Consider the following 20,884-nt stretch of genomic DNA (forward strand, 5'->3'; position numbering starts at 1 on the left):
CCCACAGCGAGATGGGGGCTAGGGCTCGCTGTCCCACACCCCACTCTAGCCAATAGTTCATGGGCGCAGGAGGGCCTCTAGATGTTTGCTAACTCAGAATCCCTGCGGCTGATGTGGCCACCCAGCCAGCTATGGAGTTGACCTTCTGTCCTCACTGCCTGCTCCCTATGCCTCTGCCAAAGCTGTACCTGAAACCAAGAGGATAGTCTTCCCAGAGAGAGGCAATGCAACACACACCCACACACACCCTAGCTCAGCCCCTGAAGTCCTGGAGAGGAGCAGCCAAGACTCTGGGGCATCAGGATGATGAGGATGGCCCACTCCCCATCTGGGGCCTTCTGCTACAGTAGCAGTAGTGTTCTTCTACAGGAGCATTGGTCGTTACCACTGGCTGAAGGTCTCTGCTTTCCCAGCTCAGCCAGGGCCATCTCCACCTGGAGCACAGCCCGGCTCCAGCCAGGGCAATAGACCAGCTCGCCAGCCCAACAGCAGGGAGGGACCAGGCAGAGATCAATAGTGGGGGGCTCCTTTGGGGCACCCCTGCCTCCAACAACCATGCCTACATTCCAACCAGCACAGCTCTGACTGTGCCAGGTGTCTTGTTAGATTGTGTCTGTGTGATTAATTAGTAGCTCCAAAAGCCGGGGGGCAGCCTGGTTATGGAGGGAGTCATAAGTTATGCTTTCAGCCATGTGTGATCTGCATTAGTTTTTCCTTTGGAATGGAAACTTCAAAACGTGTTCCCATTTAAATTCATGAAAAGGCAGCAGACGGAAAAATAAGCCCACTCAAACATGTGCACCCTTGGTGGCAGCACAGACGGAAATGCACAAAGGGGCACAGGCCATCTTCGTGGACCCCACCTCGGCTCACCAAAGGTCATGGCGCCAAGGGGTCAGCTGGGGCAGCCATCACCTCTTGACTCTTCCTCCTGACACAAGATTCCCTAGCCACTGTTGGAAAGCTTTGCTCGGCTCCCTTTTGTGCTTTCCAAGTGGAAAAGTGAACATTTCTACAAGCCAAGCAATGTGGTGGGTCTCCTTTGTACTTTTAGCAAATCACCTTTAAAAGCCCCTGCATTCGGAGGGCTCCTCCAACCTCATGGGGAAAAGGCCTCTGAAAACTGGAGGGAATGGCCCCTCGCAATGCCAGCACATGGATGGGTGTCCAGGAGTAAGTTCCCTCAGCATCCCGTGCAAAGGTATCCTGGCCTCTGAGGGAGAGTGTGCGGTGATCCCTGTTCCTTGAGGGTGTCCAAGGCCTTGAGAATGGGACTTGGGGAGGACGCTATTCTCACTTTGAACGAGAAGGCAGCCAAGGTGTCCTCGAATTGTGCCAACTGTCTTTGGTGTCTTGTTAGATTGTGTCTAAGTGATTAATTAGTGGCAACAAGACGCATAAACCACGTTCTTAGTTTTGACATATCAGATAACCCCAAATGGTTTTTGTCTCCACAGTGGGAATTTGTGTCCGCCTTCCGACAGGCTCAGTGCCAGCAGAACGCCTTGCCCCACGTGAATGCCGGCATGCGAGTCCTTCTCAAAGAAGGCACAGACAGCATTGAGGACCTGAGCATCGCCTATGGAGGGGTGGGGGCTGCCACCATCAGTGCACACAGATCCTGCCAGCAGCTCCTCGGGAGGTAAGCCAAGAGCCCGCACCCTGAGGGGGAAGCTTGCTGTTAAATAAAACAAGTGGAGATCTGTCTCTGGCAAGCATCAGTAAAGCCCTGGGAAGATGGAAACTCTTACATGAAAATCACTGCTTGTTCTTTCTGTCATTTTACTGAATGAATTAAACCTTATTTGACTTTGATTAATTGGATGCCACTCTTTGGATGAGGTATACAACAAAAATGACCTGGCCTGAATTCAGCCAGCGGGTGATTTTTTCCCATCTGCGCCCATTCTCTTATACAGATCAACAGCCTAGCCGTCCTGGTGCCATAGATCATGCCTATAATCCCAGCAATGTGGGAGGGCAAGGCAGGAGGATTGCTTGAGCTTAGGAGTTCAAAACTAGCCAGGGCAACAAAACGAGACCCCATCTCTACTATATATATGTTTTTTTTTTTTAATTAGCTGGGCATGGTGGCATGCACCTATAGTCCCAACTCCTCAGAAGGCTGAGACAAGAGGATCACTTGAGCCCTGGAGGTTGAGGCTGCAGTGAGTAGCAATCATGCCACTACACTCCAACCTAGGTGACAGAGCAAGACTGTGTTTCAAAAAAAAAAAAAAAAAAAAAAAAAGTCTAGCAAACCCACACTGGGCAGCGTCCAAGCAGCACCTAAGGCTCCCACCATTACATGCACTTTCTTCCTCAGCGAAGTCAGTCTCCAAGTCTGAGTCCTGTTCAGTTCACAATGGAATTGGCACTAGTGGTCTGTTTTGTTGTTGTTTTTAAGATGAAGTCTCACTCTGGCACCCAGGCTAGAGTGCACTCGTGCAATCTCAGCTTCACTGCAACCTCCGCCTCCTGGATTCAAGTGATTTTCATGCTCAGCCTCCCGAGTAGCTGGAATTACAGGTGTGCACCACCACACCCAGCTAATTTTTGTGTTTTTAGTAGAGATGGGGTTTCACCATGTTGCCCAGTCTGGTCCCAAACTACTGGGCTCAAACAATCCAGCCACCTTGGCCTCCCAAAGTGCTGGGATTCCAGGCATGAGCCTTCATGCCCAGCCTGCTCTGCTTATTTAATACTTGGTTCTAGCATGTCTGGCTCTGGAACGTGCTCATGTTCAAGTTGCAATGGAAGAGGTCCCATTCTCACCCTGCCATGACCCTTGGGCCACTCGATGCAGCCTCCCCAGGCCTTGGTTTCCCTAAGCAGCTTGATTAGGTGATTTCTGAGTTTCCAGAGGTAACTCTGGGGTCTCTAAAATGTCACTATCCCACATCACGCCATGCTAGAAACTGCCCTCTAACCAATTCCTTCCTGCCTCCGACCCTCCTAGGCGCTGGAATGAGTTGATGCTGGATGAGGCTTGCAGGCTGCTTCTGGATGAAGTCTCGCTCCCAGGCTCAGCCCCAGGTGGCCGGGTGGAATTCAAGAGGACCCTAGTCGTCAACTTCCTCTTCAAATTCTACCTAGAGGTTCTGCAGGAACTGAAGAAGCTGGTGAAGCTGTTCTGTGTGCCTGTGGGTGCTCTGGTGTATTCGCTGGCTGGGGCTGCTGAAACAAAGTAGCACAGCCTGCCTGGCCTGAGCAATAGAAACATGTTCCCTCACAGTTCTGGAGGCTGGAAGTCCTCAACCAAGGCGTCAGCAGGCCTGGCTCCCTCTGAGGGCTGTGCAGGGCACTCTGCCCCTGCCTCTCCTCTAGCTCCTCCTGGTTTGCTGGCAATGTTGGGCACTCCTTGGCTTCTAGAAGCATTACCCTGATCTCTGTCTTCACATGAAGTTCTCCTGTGGGTACCTCTGTGTCCAAATTTCCCCTTCCACAAGGACATCAGTCATATGGGATTAGGGCCCATCTTAAGTACCTCATTTTAACTTGATTACCTTTGCAGTAAAGGCCTTGCCTTATTTGGATAAGGCCACATTCTGAAGAACTGGGACTGGAGTGCTGGGAATTCAATACAGATATTTAGAACAGACACAGTTTGACCCATAGCATCTGGCTCTTATGTGTTCCTTGCACCCATAAGCTCACAGCTTTCCCATCACTTTGGCAAACTGTCTTGTGCACAGCCTGTGCCGTTACCTGTCACCTGCGCTGAGTCAGGCCTTGTCAGCTCCCAGCCGGCCCTCCTCCTGGGATCCAGCCCTGAGGGGCTACATGAGGCTCATGATGCCAGACTCTCTGCAGTCCGCAAATGTTGACTGCGTGCCCTGAACACTGAAACACTGTGATGTCCCTGCTGCCAGTGTGCAGCTTTTTTCTTTTAAAATCAACTTCATTGACGTGTAATTTACACATCATAAAATGCACCTATTTAAATTCAGCGCATGTTGACAAATGTTTATATCTCTGTAGCTACCACTTCAAATTTTCCAATATCCCAAAAAGTATCCTATGTCCCCTTGTGTCACCATCTTGCCCCTGACCCAGGCAACCACTAATCACTTTGCTGGCACTAGAGATTCATTTTGCCTCTTCTATAATTTTATTATCAACCTAAAACATAAAATAAAATTTTATTTTTCAAAACAACCAAAACTGCCCAGGCATGGTGGCTCACACCTGTAATCCCAGCACTTTGCGAGGCCAAGGCAGGCTTGGGCACAGTAGTTAGAGACCGGTCTGGGCAACCTGGGGAAACCCCATCTTTACAAGAAATGGAAAAATTAGCTGGCCATGGTGGCACATAACTGTAGACTCAGCTACTTGGAGGCTAAGTTGGAAGGAACTCTTGAGCCTGGGAGGTCAAGCCTACAGTGAGCCGTGTTTGTACCACTGCACTCTAGCCTGGGCAACAGAGCAAGAGCCTGTACAAAAAAAAAAAAAAAAAAAAACAGACCAAAACCTGATGCGTATGCTAATGTTTAAATAGCTTTCCAGATTTTTCTGATTGTAAACTTTTGGAATAGGCTAGGCAAAGCAAAACATATTATCTCTCTCTCTTTCTTTCTCTCTCTCCTTCTCTCTCTCTCCACCCCTCCCCTGACCATGATTACAACTCTCACCCTCCCTTGTACTCCCTGTTCCCCAACCACAGCTCACCCCAATAGCCTAGTGTTCTAAGGTGTCTGATTTTCACGGACTCAGATGAAGACCCTCATCAACCACACTCACCAGGATAATCCTTGCTGCCATCTAATTTCTGAACCAAGACACCTGACAAATTTCAGTGACACCCAGAGCAGCGTCCCCACCGCTACCGCTCTCCCGGGAGAGTTGAGTTCCTGAGAAAAGCAATCCGGCTTTGAGTCCTTTTGTGTGCAATGGATGCCTGCTTATTCTGGGATGGCTTATCTAGCCATTTTCCTTGCTTCTCCTCCTGCCTCTGCCCCTGCTCTCTGGCAGGCCTCTCCCTCCTCAGGGTGGCTTGAGGATCAGATTCCAAGCAGTCATTCAGGGTCCTCATTATCTGGAGGGAGGAGGGGAACAAGAAACATTCATAAAACATGAAGCCGGGGCAGGTAGTATGGATCGTGGTTATGCATGCTATGCTGGACACATTAGCCAAGTCAGTTTCATGTAAACCAAAGCCCAGTTTAACCGTAGCTAACCAGCTTATCTTTGTTGTTTTGAACCATCTTTCAGGACAGCCGTCATCATTCTGAAGTTTCAGACCAATTCCTAAGTGCTCTCGAAGATTTCCCAGTCACAATACCCCAGGGAGTCCAAACGTACCAGGTCAGTGAGTTTGATTTAACTGAAACCTGCAAACTAGAGCCGTGCTGAGCGAGCAAGCTTTTCAGAGCTCTGGTTTCAGGTCTGACGTTCTAGTCGTTGCCAGCGCAATGGCTCTTTGCTTAGTCTGCGTCAGGGAGACGCTGGAATCCTGAGGTCAGGCCCAAGCCACTGCTAGATGAACTCAAGGCTGAACCATCCAGCTAATCTACAGTCTAATCATTATAGTCTCTTCAAAGTGATATTCTTTGGGCATTTGTTTGATATTTTCTCAGAAGAGCAGCCGAGCTGGAAGGTTCAGCCCCTAGCTCTGATTGCAAATGTTTAATCTCCAGTCAACAAACAAGAGCCCTGCAAGTAACTGAACTCACCCTTCTGGCAGGACAGTTTAGACATTATGGATTCTTGCTATAGCACAACCCCTCTCCCACCCCACCTCCACACACATGCGCGCGCGCGCGCGCACACACACACACACACACACACACACACACACAGAGCTTCCCTGAGAGGAGCTCCAGAATAAACACCATCTACACCTCCCTACAGCCTAGTGATGTTTTTATGCCACTCCAAAGGGCAGCCAGGACACCTTATTCGGGATCTGGGGGGACTCCGTTACCATCCCCCAAACCCTGTGCCAGAGGCCCCAGTTAAGTCCACACTTGGGCTTCTGACTTGGATTGTAGCGTCCCACCTTGGCAACTGTATCACTTTAGGCCCCATCATCGTGAAGACAGTACCGCTGGACAGATTGATCACTGGAAAGGTGAGGAGGCAGGACAGCGAGATCCCCGAGAGCACCACCAGGGAAAAGAAGATGCCAGAAGGAGAAGCTGGGGTGCCCCTTCACCTACTTTGCCATTTATTGCCACATAACTGAAATGACAATTCACTGTTCTAGTGGCATCATTGATGTGTCACACTCATCATCTGGCCCACTCCAGTGTTTGTCACCCCAGGGTCACCATCCAATTTCTCAATCCTAGCTCAGGAGTGTTGGTGATAGGCCAGGCCACTTCTGACAAGTAAAAGCTTCTGGGGCAACTCTTGTCTTCCTCTGTAGAATGTGGATCCTCACCAGCCTCTCCAAGACCCAGTTGGACGCCCCATCATGCACCTGTCAGCTCTTAAACATGCCACTGGGGAAGCCATGTTTTGTGATGACATTCCCATGGTAGATAAAGAACTTTTCATGGCTTTGGTGACCAGTAGCAGGGCTCATGCAAAAATCATGTAAGTAAACGAAGAGCTTTCAAGAGTCTTTTAAAAGCACACCTGGGATCCCCTCAGAGGAATGTGCCCATGCTCCTGCCATGTCCTGAACCTAAAGAACCTAAAATGGAAAGAATAAAGAAAAGGTTGCCAGCTCCAGGAGGAAGGGAGAACATCTAGAAATGAGCACCCTAGAGAGAGAATAAAAATCACTGGCCGGGCTCAGTGGCTCACGCCTGTAATCCCAACACTTTGAGAGGCCAAGGCAGGTAGATCACCCGAGGTCAGGAGTTACCTGGCCAACATGGTAAAACCCTGTCTCTACTAAAAACCCAAAAATTAGTTGGGCATGGTGGCACGTACCTGCAATCCCAGCTACTTAAGAGGCTGAGACAGAAGAATCACTTGAGCTCGGGAGGCAGAGGTTGCAGTGAGCCAAAAGCAAACTACTGTGCTCCAGCCTGGGTGACAAAGTGAGACTCTGTCTCAAAAAAAAAAAACAAAATCACAGTGACAAGCCCTTTGTTTCCCTCCTAATCTCACAAAACCTCAGCTCCCTGCTACAGCCTCAGACATGGTTCAAAGGCATAAACCTGATAGAGAGCTGGTATTGAGGTGGTAGTGAAACACCCACTTCATGCCCAAGAATGAATGGCCCCTGTCCCAACCTTCAAGAACGCCCCTTGCCATAGCCACACTGTCCCTTCTCCACCTCCAGTCTCCCAGTAGCTAAAGTGTTATCTCCTGGCCCAGTGGGAGTCTCTTGGACCCTACTCCTTGGCAGGTCTGTTCTGATTGGTCAGGAACTAAGATGGATTTGTTGTCATATATTCCGATTTTCAACCATGCTCTATCCCTCCCTCACATTTGGGGCCCTCAAAGCTTGCTGATTTCTACTTCCTCTTTTTTTAATTTAGAGAGAGTCTGGCTCTGTCATCCAGATTGGAGGGCAGAGGCACCATCATAGCTCACTGCAGCCTTGAACTCCTGGGCTCAAGCCACCCTCCCACCTCAGCCTCCTGAGTAGCTGGGACTACTGGCATGTGTCACCGCCACACCTGGCTAATTTTTAAACAATTTTTTGTTGAGACAGAGTCTTGCTGTGTTGCCCAGGCTGGTCTCAAATTCCTGGCATCAAGCAATCTCTCCCTTCTCGGTCACCCAAAGTGCTAGGATTACAGGCATCTGCCACCCTGCCCAGAGTGATGTCTACTTCTTAAATATCTCTTTGTTTAGATCAATTGATGTGTCCAAGGCCCTTGAACTACCGGAAGTGGTTGATGTGATAACAGCTGAAGATATTCCAGGCACCAATGGCGCTGAAGGTGACAAACTGCTGGCTGTAGAGGAGGTACGTCCAGGACATGCTCTCCTAGATGATTCTGTGTAGACAGTCACCAAGGAACCCCTCCTGCCAGCTGTCCAGCTCCCAGCTCTTCCTGCCTTCGGGAGGTGGAAGCGCCGAGCCTTCTGGCACCTCTCTACCCTGCCTTTATTCAGCCCTACTAGTCTGGAAATAACATAGTAAAAGGAAATGTATTGCAGAAAAGCAACAAGTCCTAGCTCTGCCACTGCGTGCTCTTGAGTCCATATGAATTTTTAGGGACACAAGTCAGTCCACAACAGGAGCCACATTATACAAAAACTTTGTTTACCTTTAAACTCTAAAATATCATGAAGGCAACACGTGCCAACCAAGCTGGACAGAAGACATGGTAGATTCAAGTTACGGCCAACCTCACATCTACTCTGAGACTCACATTCACTGAGTTACATGGCCAATGGAACTGTCTATATTATTTAAATTATTTTTTCTTTAAAAATATTTTTTAGCCAAGTGTGGTGGCTCACACCTGTAATCCCAGCACTTTGGGAGGCTGAGGAGGATGGATCACTTGAGTCCAGGATTTCAAGACCAGCCTGGCCAACATGATGAAACCCCATCTCTACTAAAAACACAAAAATTAGCCGGAAGTGGTGGCACACACCTGTAATCCCAGCTACTCAGGAGGATGAGGCAAGAGAATAGAGAGGCAGAGGCTGCCGTGAGCCAAGATGGCACCACTGCACTCCAGCCTGGGCAACAGAACGAGACTCTGTCTCAAAAAATATATATATATTTAATTTTTAGCCAAGCAGATGTAGTCAAATGTGACTCCAATGTGGCTACTGTTGCTAAGTGGGGACATCTAAGACACTAGTCACTGCTAAGGTTGAGCTAAGCCTATTCCCACCCAGAATTCTGTATCTGCTTCAGGTGTGTACTTTCTACAGGTAATCTGTGTGGGCCAGATCATCTGTGCTGTGGTTGCTGAGACAGATGTACAGGCAAAACGAGCAACTGAAAAGATAGAGATTACCTATGAAGATCTGGAACCTGTAATCTTCACCATCAAGGTAAACAGGGCTGGCCAGTCTCTCCCTAAGGTTGTAGAATTAAAAGTACCTTTGTAAAAATCTTAATGAAGGATCTAATTTTTTTTTCTTGCCACTGGTTTGCTCTGGAAAAATCAACTTTCTTTGGAAAACATTACTTGTACAAGCTGAAATTATCTTTGGTTCCAAGGAATGGAAAAAACAGAAGTTTCTCACTTTCAAAAAGTCTAGAAGTGGGCAGCCCAGGTCTTATAAGGCGTTCTGTGTGTTTAGGATCCAGCCTTCTCATATCTAGTCACTCCATCATGCATTGCTTCCTGGAAGGCACATTTGGTCCACAATAGCCACGGAAACTGTAGCCATTACATCCACATTCCAGACAGCTGAGAGAATCAGGTGATGAAGAAGGGTGTGCCCCCTCCCTTTAAGGACACTTCCAGTCCTTAAAAGGAGGCATGTACGTGGCACATGCCTTCCTCCATCTCTTTGTTTGGAACCTGGTCGCGTGCCACACTTAACTGTAAGGGGAGCTGGGAAATGTGGATTTTGTTCCAGGTTGCCAGAGAACCACTACAGATCGGAGACTCTATGACTTGAGGAGGAAGATGAGGATGCGTACTGGGAACAGTAATGTTTTGAAGGTGGAGCCCAAATGCAGTGGAACATTCATGGTGGAATTCCACAGAAACTTCACTCTCGTTTCTGAGTCTAGATAATGATATTCAAATGGTATTTCAGGGAAGATAATGGAGTGAGGACAGACAGTTCAGGTGTGGACTGGGGTTTGCAGGTTCTGACTCAGTGAGGGACAGGTTCAGAGTCATTGACTTGAGAAAAGCTTACTGGTTTGTGTGCTTGTGACAGAACATCAAATGTGTCCAGAGGCTTTTGTGAACCATTGGGACATTTTAAAACATAACTAAACAGTACAAATTGCTCAATATTTAAAGTGTTTTAAAAAAAAATGTTTCTTGATCTTCCTAAACCAAATCAACTTTGTTCCAAATTCCCGTTTGCCAGCCAGGCCATTTTTCTTGGCTCATTCCTCTTCCTTGGGTTGAATGAGGATCCTAATAAGGGTTTTTAAAATTTCACTTCTAACCCCACTTTCCTCAAGGGGGAAATGGCACCCAGAGGACACACCCATGAACTATTCTAGAATTCAGAATGGGTAGGGATTTAGAGTTCCCTCGGATTAGGACTGTCCAGAGTCAGCAAAAAGAATCCTCCACAAGTCATAAAATTGTCATATGTAATACCAATAGTGCTTCATCCATCTATTCATTTATTTATATGACTTTATAGATCAGAGGCAACATAGGGTCATGGTTACAAACACAGTTCCTAGAACCAAACTGCCAGATTTGAATAGTGGCTATACCACTTACTAGCTATGTGACCTTAAGCAAGTTATTTAACCTCTCTGTGCCATGGTTTCCTCATCTATAAAATGGAGGTAGTAATAATACATATCTCATTAGTTTGTCATAAAATTAAATGAGTTAATGGGTGTAAAGCACTTAGAACAGTACCTGGCACATGGTTAGCACTCACCCAATATAGCCTATGTTATAACAAGATTATACTGTCTTGGCTGGGCACAGTGGCTCATGCCTGTAATCCCAGCACCTTGGGAGGCCGAGGCAGGCAGATCACTTGAGGTCAGGAGTTCGAGATCAGCCTGGCCAACATGGTGAAACCCCGTCTCTACTAAAAATACAAAAATTAGCCAGGTGTGGTGATGCATGCCTGTAATCCCAGCTACTTGGGAGGCCGAGGCAGGAGAATCGCTTGAGCCCAGGAGGCAGAGTTGCTGTGAGCCAAGATCACGCCACTGCACTCCAGCCTGGGTGAAAGAGCAAAATTCCATCTCAAAAAAAAAAAAAAAAATTATACTGTCTTATGACACATTTACAGTATGGCAATAAACATACTTTCACATGTGCCAGGATAGCTTCTGAGATCTTAGTATAACAGAAAATGAAAAAAATCAGCTATATTGGTCATTGTCTGCTGCTTTGAAAAAATCAAGTGTTCATCATTAGATAAAATGTTTCTAAAAACTTAGCCTGGGCTTGAACACTTCCTTTATCACTTATTTACAATATGACTTTGAGAAAGTTCTTTTAACCTCTCTAAGCCCAGTTTCCTCATCTAGGAAACCGAGATCATAACAGAATGAATGTAAGGATACATGTACAGACACTGTTATTGCACAGTGCTTAGCACAAAGCAAGCTCTCCATCAATATTAGCTGCTCCCAGGAGGATCATCAGCAAGAAAGGCTATGGCATCCGAGGCCATCAGTCTAGGAAGGCAGGAGACAGGTGTCATTCAGAAGTATGGAAAAATACCTAGGTTCTAAAGGCTAAACAAGGATCCGCTGTCAGTAGGTCATTAAAGAATCAGTCTTTATTTGTAAGTCAGTTCATGTAATTGTCAGGGGGAAAAAAAAAAAACACACATAGAACAAAGAGCTAGAAAAGCCCTTATGAGATGATGCCAAATACTCAAAGAAAGGAACCAACTTCCTATTAGATTGGTGCAAAAGCAATTGCAAACTTTTATAGCAAAAACTGCAATTACTTTTGCACCAACCTAATACAATGTATACTGGGCTTTCCTGCCCCAGAGATGTGTACTAACTTGTGTCTTCTCCCTCAAGACAGCCTCAGTATTTTTCAGATTCCTGAGTGAGAGATTCTTGTATCTGAGCTACCTAAGTAATCTAACACAAGTGTTTTTCTTCAAGAAAGAGGTAAAAGAAAAAAAAAAAAAAACAGGCAGATTCCGGAACCTCACCTATCATGCATTTGACTTATCTCATGTTCCCTGAAGAGTCACATTTACATAATAAATTAGTATTTATCGTCTGGGATCATCATAGTGTCCCCAGCCCTCGGTTCTGAACGTAACTTGCTTCTGAAGGTTTCGCTAATCCTTCTTGCTGGTTTTCTCTGCAAATCCAGAAGACCTTTCCCCGGACTTCTCATCTCTGCAGTGAGCCTACTGCTCTAATACTCCCTTGCTTGTTTGACACCTTCCATCTGCCCCGGGAGACAGTGATTTTCCAGAGCATGCTGGTTTTTAAGAAAAAACTACCAGTGGAAGGAGAAGTCGGAAGGACTGGCTTTTGTGCTTTTTTTTTCTGCCATGTAGGATGCCATAAAACACAATTCATTCCTGTGCCCTGAAAAAAAACTTGAACAAGGAAATGTTGAGGAGGCCTTTGAAAAAGTCGACCAAATTATTGAAGGTAAGCTCCCGGGGATAGTTAATAGACTCTGCCTGATTCTATTCTGAAGCAGGCATCAAAAGCGTATGATTTCCCCTCAGAAAGTCCAGCCTCTAAAGTCTTGGTGCTTTGCCAAATTTCTCTTACGCCTCTTCCTTTCAAATTGTGTGTGTGTGTGTGTGTGTGCACATGCACGCGCGGTTTTGGGGTTGAGGGGTAGGAAGCAATAGAATAAATAAAAGAAAATCTCTAAGATTTTGGTTTGGGCAGAGTAAGGAACAAACTTGGCACTTTTATTTATTTATTTATTTATTTATTTATTTATTTTTTTTTTTTTTTTTGAGACAGAGTCTCGCTCTGTCGCCCAGGCTGGACTGCAGTGGCCGGATCTCAGCTCACTGCAAGCTCCGCCTCCCGGGTTCACGCCATTCTCCTGCCTCAGCCTCCCGAGTAGCTGGGACTACAGGCGCCCGCCACCTCGCCCGGCTAGTTTTTTTTTGTATTTCTTAATAGAGACGGGGTTTCACCGTGTTAGCCAGGATGGTCTCGATCTCCTGACCTCGTGATCTGCCCGTCTCGGCCTCCCAAAGTGCTGGGATTACAGGCTTGAGCCACCGCGCCCGGCCAACTTGGCACTTTTAATTTGTTATCCAGAACTGTAGTCTCTGAAACACATTGCTACAGGACAAATGCCTGGGTCCTTGTCAGGATAAATCCAGGCCACCCAGGCAGGTGACGGTGGCTCACACCTGCAATCCCAGCACTATGGGAGGCCGAGGCAGGTGGATCACCTGAGGTCAGGAGTGCGAGACCAACCTGGCCAACATGGTGAAACCCCATCTTTACTAAAAATACAAAAATTAACCAGGCATGGTGGCAGGCGCTGTAATCCCAGCTACTTGGGAGGCTGAGGCAGGAGAATCACTTGAGCCTGGGAGGCAGAAGTTGCAGTGGGCCGAGATCACACCACTGCACTCCAGCTTGGGCAACAGAGCGAGACTCCATCTCAAAAAAAAAAAAAAAAAAATCCAGGTCAGCCAGTCCACATCTTACTGGCTTTTGAATTCTCCAAGACGGTGGCTTCCCACCAGCACACACCTTAGGAGTTGTTCTGTGCTTATGCTTAACAGGAGAGGTCCATGTTGGAGGACAGGAACATTTTTACATGGAAACGCAAAGAGTGCTTGTTATTCCAAAGACAGAGGACAAAGAACTGGACATTTACGTGTCCACACAGGACCCAGCCCACGTGCAGGTGAAGTCCAGGATAACGCCCACATCTCCACCTTCCTAATTCCATGATGGCAGTCGATCCTAGAGCCTCACAGTTGCTGGCCATTTTACCTGCAAAAACCTGGAATCCAAGCATTAGACATCAGACATCAATAATGCAGCCAAGACCTCAGAAGCTTTTGTTTTTGTTTTTGGTCTTTTCAAGTAAATAAAAAAATAGTCACAGTAACGTTAGGTTTCAAGAGTATGTTCATTTGCATCATGCTCAGATGAACTCTGTGATGAGAGGACACCACTCAATTATTTCTGTACTTGATTTTTCTCTAAAATAATCACCACAGATAACCTTTGGAGTCAACACATCACTTTATAGTACATTTTCATTTCCCCAGTCACAAAGTGCTCTAGGTTTAGCTGCAAACACATCATCTCCTTGGTAGGTTGTCAGGAGTTCACCGGCTTTCACCTCCTTGGGACTTTAGGTCTAAGCATTTGACTGGGAACCCAGCTTCTCACAGGAATCCAGGGCTCTGACCTGGGTTTTGCTTCTGGAAAATACCATTTCTCTGCTAGAAGGGCTGCTCTGTGCGGACCAACAGTGTTTACAAACTAAACAGAGCCCCACCAGACAGGTTCAGATTATCTCCATTTTTTTTTAAGCAGTGGTAGACATGAATGAATTCTGCTGTGATGTTGTTTCAAGACACAAAAAGCTTCTTTGGCATTTCACTCATAAACCTTCTTGTTATCTCACTTTTACAGAAAACAGTGTCTTCTACTTTAAACATCCCCGTCAACAGGATCACCTGTCATGTAAAACGAGTGGGTGGAGGTTTTGGAGGGAAGGTAGGAAAACCAGCTGTATTCGGGGCGATTGCAGCTGTGGGTGCCATCAAGTAAGTATGGTTGGGGATGCCATTTGATACAGAATGGCATCAAATGCACAAAGCTGAGGGCAAATCAGTGGCTGACAGTCATCTGGGCCGCCGTCATAACCCTGTGTGTGTCCTTGGGAAATTCAGCCTCCTGCCTGTTTCTTTAAAAAAATGTAAATAATCCTACGTACCCTCCAACGCTTTTAGAGTTATTGCAAAAGTCAAATGTACACAGGACTTTGAATAACTAACATGCTATTGAAAGGAGCAGTGGGACTATTAGCTGAACACCTCCTGAGCTTCAGGGAAAGTGAGCCGTTGAGGGATGGGGCAAGCCACCCTGCCCAAGTGGAGTGTGCTAGGGGAGGCTGCTCCCTGACGCTTCTTTCCTGCTCTCAGACGAGAACAGGGGGAGGTAAGGAAACAAAGACTCTTCATCCTCTGCCTCCCTGCACCTGGGAAGGGCTGCGTCCTCAGAGTCTGCTCAATGGACAGACGACTCATCCTCAAAGACAGCTCCCAGGCTGACCTCAGCGGAAGGCTCACTCCTTTGCTGTTCATGCCTCAGATTTGTGTTTAGTTGGTGCTGCTTTTTCTGTTAATGGTTCATTTTCTGTGGCTAACTATTGTGTCAGAGCCCCAAAGGGCATGCAAAGTTCACAGGCCCTGCTTCATTTGACAACTCCTGTAGTTCAGAGCTAGGTCCTGAAACATTCAGACATACGTCTCAGTCCTCAATGAGAAGCGGGATAAAGCAGGATCTGAATCCCATCTCCAGTTCTTTCCATAATTAACTCCTCTCCATTCACACCCACTGAGGACTCAGCACAAGATGATCAGTTCACTGAATTCCCCCCAGGCGTTGTGCCTTTAAGACTTCTCAAACACGACTGCAAGTTAGAATCATCTGGGCAGCATTTAAATCCCAGTGCCTAGGCTGCCCCATACCGACCCAGGTATCAGTATATTTTAAAACTTCCCCAGTGGTTCCACTGTGCAGCCAAGTGTGGCAACCAGTGCCTTAACATTCAACTCTACCTTGGTACACAAGGGCCGTGCATTAAATGATCCTCAGAGTAATGTTCCCAAACCTAATAGTAAGTAAGAGTGGCCTGATGTCATAGAAATTCCTGCCTTAGCTGGGCATGGTGGCTCATGCCTATAATCCCAGCACTTTGGGAGGCTGAGACAGGAAAATCACTTGAGCCCAGAAGTTCAAGACAAGCCCGGGAAACATAGTGAAATTCCTGTCTCTACAAAGATTTAAAATAAAATAAAATAAAATAAAATAAAAGTAGCTGAGCACAGTAGCACGTGCCTGTGGTCCCAGCTCCTCTGGAGGCTAAGGCAGGAGGATTGCTTGAGCCCAGGAGGTCAGGTTGCAGTGAGCTGTGTTCATACCCCTGCACTCCAGCCTGAGTGGCAGAGCAAGACCCTGTCTCAAAAAAGAAAGTTCTGCCTCCCCATCCCAGCACCACTGAATCAGAATTAGCAGGGGATGGACCTGGAAACTGCATTTCTCTGATGTTCCAGATTGTCCTCACAATTAGGGAAGACCAGGAAACCCTGCACTAGGATAGTGATTTTCAACATTTGCCTGAAGACACCTGAATCAACATCACTGAGAAAAATGCATTCCAAAGCCCCTCCCTGACCCACTGAATCCAAATCCTAGTACAAAGGCCCAGGAATATGCATTTTCACCAGCGTGCCAGAGGATTCTTCAGCACTCCAAAGTCTAGAAGCCTCTGCTCTGGAGATGGAGAAAAGATGAGGTTCCTCCCTGCATGAGAGCCCAACTTGGCCAGCATAGCCTTCATGGATGAGAATGGAGACGCTAACCCAGACATCTTAAGATGAGTGTTTGGCCTTGTTTTCCCAGATTTGCATTTATCTGTTCACATTCTTTCTCTTTGGTAATAGTACACTATCTCTAGTACACTATCTACTAGAGATAGTACGTTATCTCTAGTGGTGGAGATAATGCAAATGTCTGGATGTGGGTGAAGGTCAAACTTGAAGCTATAGAATTCAACTTAACTGCATGTGACATTAATACTTTTAATGAGATCTCCAACCACTGAGTTATAGAAACAATGATGATTTAGTCATATATTAATTCACATTAGTGTCTAGCATGTTGTATGATATTAATATATTTATATGGGATAAATGAAGGGATAGATGGTTGAATAAAGAGTGGGAGAATGGATGGTGGATGGATGGATAATAGGCAGATACATTGATGGGTGGGTAGATAGTTAAATAAGGGGATGGATAAATATGGGTAGATAGGTGAATGAGAGGATGAATGGACGGACGGACGGATGGATGGATGGATGGATGGATGGATGGATGGATGAATGGGAGGGATGGAGAACCTAAGATTTATTTTCTTTAGAACAGGTCATCCCATTCGTCTTGTCCTTAATCGTGAAGACGATATGTTAATAACTGGAGGAAGGCACCCATTATTTGGAAAATATAAAGTGAGTATTAAAGATGAATTATTAAAATATCTCATTTTGCCCAGGCACTGTGGTTCACACCTGTAATCCTACCACTTTGGGAGGCCAAGGCAGGCAAATCACTTGAGCCCAGGAGTTCCAAAACCAGCCTGGGCAACATGGGGAGACCCTATCTCTTAAAAATTACAAAAATGAGCTGGATATGGTGCCACATGCCTGTACTCCCAGCTACTTGGGAGGCTGAGGTTGGGTGGATCCCTTGAGCCCAGGAGGTGGAGGCTACAGTGAGCTAAGATTGCACCACTGCACTCCAGCCTGGGCGACAGAGTGAGACCCTGTCTCGGACATAAATAAACAAATAGATAAATAAATATCTGATTTTATCTGAATGGCTTTGCTCTTTTCTAGCATTTTGATTCTGCTAAATTCTAAAAACAAACTTAGCATCTAAAATATTAAATAAGGATGCTGTGTATTTGAATATTCATAACATTTTATGAGGAACTTTTAATAATTCTAGCAAATAATTGTGAAGAAGTTTAATGATAAAAATACAATTTCAAATGATGACCAAAACACTACTTGAAGGAATAAGGATTCACATTAGTGGCTCCTCAAAACAAACAAATAAACACTGATAGAAGGTACAAACATTGCTATGCCAAACCTTCTTGACTATACAAATATTTTTCGGTGGAAATGTTTGGAAACAATTTGACCATTTTAACTGCAAAATCATTTTTTACAAGTGTTTTTACAAAGTGGCTATGATACTGTTACAAAAGCTTTTTGCATGTAAGAAAAAATAATACAGTAAGTAGTGAATTTAAAATTGTTTCAAACTGCATTTACTGCATTTTTATGTAATTATAATATAAACATCTTAAAAATACTTGCTGGCCATGAGCTTACAATACTACCTTTTCAAATCTGTGATTGAGCTGTTACGATCATTCTAAAGTAATCTTAGTTGTATTGAACATACTTTACCTGGGAATTGCTTGCAGCATATTCATAGTTAGATTTTCTATCTGATTTTGTCATTGCCTTCGATTATCTTCCCTGTATTACAAAAACCACAGTTTTCTATAGCACAGAACAATTGTATTTCTTCCATTAGCATTAATAATTTTTATAATTGGAGAGGAAGACCCTCTCTAATAGTTGGCCAATTAAACTTTTCATTTGCCTTCAAATGCACAGATATTAAGTCACAGCTATTATTGTCCTATAAAACTGAGAGAAATGTAGAGACACACTGCTAAGATTGGAGCAGTTGCGGTTGTGGTGATGGTTGTGCTCTTATCAAAGTTATGAGATTGTTTTAGTACTGACATTTGTTAAGAAGATTCTAGACTGTTAATATTTTGGTAATTATAGTAATATAAAGTATAAAAGAGGGAAATAGATTTTTGGAAAAATCCAAATTTTATTTTATATTTTGGCTGGGTGTGGTGGCTCACACCTGTAATCCCAGCACTTTGGGAAACTGAGGCGGGTGGATCACCTAAAGTCAGGAGTTCGAGACCAGCCTGGCCAACACAGTGAAACCCTGTCTCTATTAAAAATGCAAAAGATTGACTGGGCGTGGTGGCACGCACTTGTAGTCTCAGCTACTTGGGAGGCTGAGGCAGGAGAATGGCTTGAACCCAGGAGGCGGAGGTTGCAGTAAGCCAAGATTGCACCACTGCACTATATACCCTGGGCAAGAGAGAGCAAGACTCCATCTCAAAAAAAAAAAAAAGAAAAGTCCAACTTTTATTTTATTTTTTAAGAAACAATTTCAATTCCAATATAATATATATAAACAATTTCATGTCTCATATATATATACACACATATATATAGATATATAAAATCCTTCAGACACAGCTAATAAAGTTTTGCTAGGTTATTCAGAACTACTTGTAAATTAGGATAACATGTGTTTATGTGTAAATAGGTTCTTCCAAATTTTTGAAAAGTTTATATGAAATAGTTTACGGATTCTGCTACCTTATTTATAGTACTATTTTGCTTAGCAGTCCTTTCTTCATGAAAGTCAAAGGTAAACTTCGAAGTCTAATGTTGACCCTGTAGTTATATGGTCGTGTGGATCCTTCTGTTGTATTTATCCTGCTTTCAGAAAGGCAAAGGGACCTGGGTCAATCCTCATTGGGTAGAACTACAGTAGGGAGTGGGGATTTTTCTTTTCTTTTTAATGTGGACTGTAGAGACAAAATGGTCTGGGTGGGTGGAGGGGAGTCACAACATTAAAAGAATGCAAGCTGCCTTAAGCTCTTCCCAAACAGTAACAACAGCACGAGCTCAGGTTTGTTAGGTCAGGCAAGCATGTACAAAGCACCTTCACCACCTAGCGAAAAGAGAGCAGTCCCCATGCATCCATTCAAGGACCTCAGCTTCAGAGGCTTTCCCATAACAAGATACACTGTGATTCATTCCAACACATTCTGGAATTCCAGAGACTTTTTCACCAGGGAGGAAACCACAGACTAAATTAGAAAGAAAAATGAAGGGGAATCTTCCAAGAATAAGGACAAAGAGGGTGGCAATTATAGTCCAGGAGACAAGCAAAGTCTTTAGAATTCCATGCTGACTGTGAAGCCAGAAAATCACATGTTGGAAGGAAAGAGCTCAGCAAAATTCAGCTCAGAAGAAGTCTCCATCAGTCAAGCAAGGCATGGTACACCATAGAGCAAACAGGGAGCTGAGTCTGGCCTCTGTCCTGCCCTATGGGGGAACTGGGCTATGTCTCACAATTGGCTTGCGAATTTTGAACATTTCAGTAAATAACCATCATTTGGTGACAGGTAGGATTCATGAACAACGGGCGGATCAAAGCTCTGGACATTGAGTGCTACATTAACGGAGGATGCACGCTGGATGACTCTGAGCTGGTACGTACACCAGAAAGCAGCAACATGTTTGACCATGAGTAGAATGCCAAATTTCTAGATGACTCTTTACGAAGTTTATTTCCTAACGTAGTTAAATTCCACAAGCAGTTTGACTCTGTACTTGACTTTCAGAGAAAGAGAAAAGAAAAAAAAAAAGTGATGATATGTGAATATCCCTTTTTAGGTAACAGAATTTCTAATACTAAAGCTGGAAAATGCATATAAAATTCGCAACCTCAGGTTCCGGGGCCGTGCATGCATGACAAATTTACCGTCCAATACAGCCTTTCGTGGATTTGGCTTCCCACAAGGAGCCCTAGTAACAGAATCGTGCATCACAGCTGTGGCAGCCAAATGTGGCCTTTCGCCAGAAAAGGTAAGGTTGTAACCAAGGCCATAACCAAAGTTGCTGATGAATGGGACCAGTGGGAAACCCAGCTTCTTTGACCCAAGGAAACACACTAGAAGAACCACATGAATTAGCCCCGGCTCAGAATTCACCTCACCCTATCTTACTCCTTCCTTACTTATGCAAACATCTCTTTTTTTTAAAGTCGTACCAAAATAATTACTCTATTTAAAATTCAGACCACACCAAAGTAATCAAAAAAAGGGAATGCCCCTTTTTCCACCCCTATCCCTCTTGGTCAAGGGTAATCATTGTTAACAATTCCGTGTTTATTGTTCTACCCCTTTTTCTATCTTTGGCCACCCATTTGTATTCATACACACACACCTAAACATTGACATATAACATATATGTGCACATGTATGGTTATTTACCAGAATGGGACCATAGCATACATATTACTCTGCCTCTGCTGCTTCCTTCTCCTACAGGACAGTATGCCATGGCCATCCTTCCACGTCAGTAGAATGGTCTGCTTCGTTCTTTTTCATGACTGAATAGTACTATGTAATATGCACGTACCATAACTTATTTAGCCACTCCACTATTAATGCTATTAATATACATTCTGGTTGTTACCATTTTTCACCATTAAAATGTTGCTGCAATAAACGTCTTGGTACATATGTACCCAGGTATATGTTTGCTTTATTGTATATCTCTAGGATAAATTTACAGAAGTGGAATTACTGGTGCACTTGAAAACTTTTGAGAAATACTGCCAGAAGAACGCCCTCTGAAAAATACTGTTTTTCACAATAGACCAGAAGGTGCACAGGATGTACAGTATGCTGGACTAGAGAGAGGCAGCTTCTGGAACTGAGATCATGGTCAATAACTTGCTTCCACTCCCCAAACATTCCAGTCAGAGCCCA

The 20,884-nt window shown here is 45.0% G+C and overlaps 1 protein-coding gene across 1 annotated transcript in view; it reads left to right on the forward strand.

Annotated features, from left to right (window-relative positions):
- The window catches only part of LOC112635867 (aldehyde oxidase 2), a 72,662-nt gene that overhangs the window by 25,418 nt on the left and 26,360 nt on the right, over positions 1-20,884 (forward strand). The window contains exons 14-25 of the mRNA XM_025403959.1: positions 1,458-1,642; positions 2,960-3,143; positions 5,212-5,304; positions 6,368-6,537; positions 7,753-7,867; positions 8,791-8,913; positions 12,052-12,148; positions 13,258-13,382; positions 14,123-14,256; positions 16,637-16,724; positions 19,514-19,600; positions 19,785-19,976. Of these exons, the coding sequence (XP_025259744.1) occupies positions 1,458-1,642; positions 2,960-3,143; positions 5,212-5,304; positions 6,368-6,537; positions 7,753-7,867; positions 8,791-8,913; positions 12,052-12,148; positions 13,258-13,382; positions 14,123-14,256; positions 16,637-16,724; positions 19,514-19,600; positions 19,785-19,976 (1,593 nt within the window). The remainder of the gene's footprint in view (positions 1-1,457; positions 1,643-2,959; positions 3,144-5,211; positions 5,305-6,367; positions 6,538-7,752; positions 7,868-8,790; positions 8,914-12,051; positions 12,149-13,257; positions 13,383-14,122; positions 14,257-16,636; positions 16,725-19,513; positions 19,601-19,784; positions 19,977-20,884) is intronic.

This window comes from Theropithecus gelada, chromosome 12, assembly GCF_003255815.1.
Source record: "Theropithecus gelada isolate Dixy chromosome 12, Tgel_1.0, whole genome shotgun sequence".
NCBI lineage: Eukaryota > Metazoa > Chordata > Mammalia > Primates > Cercopithecidae > Theropithecus > Theropithecus gelada.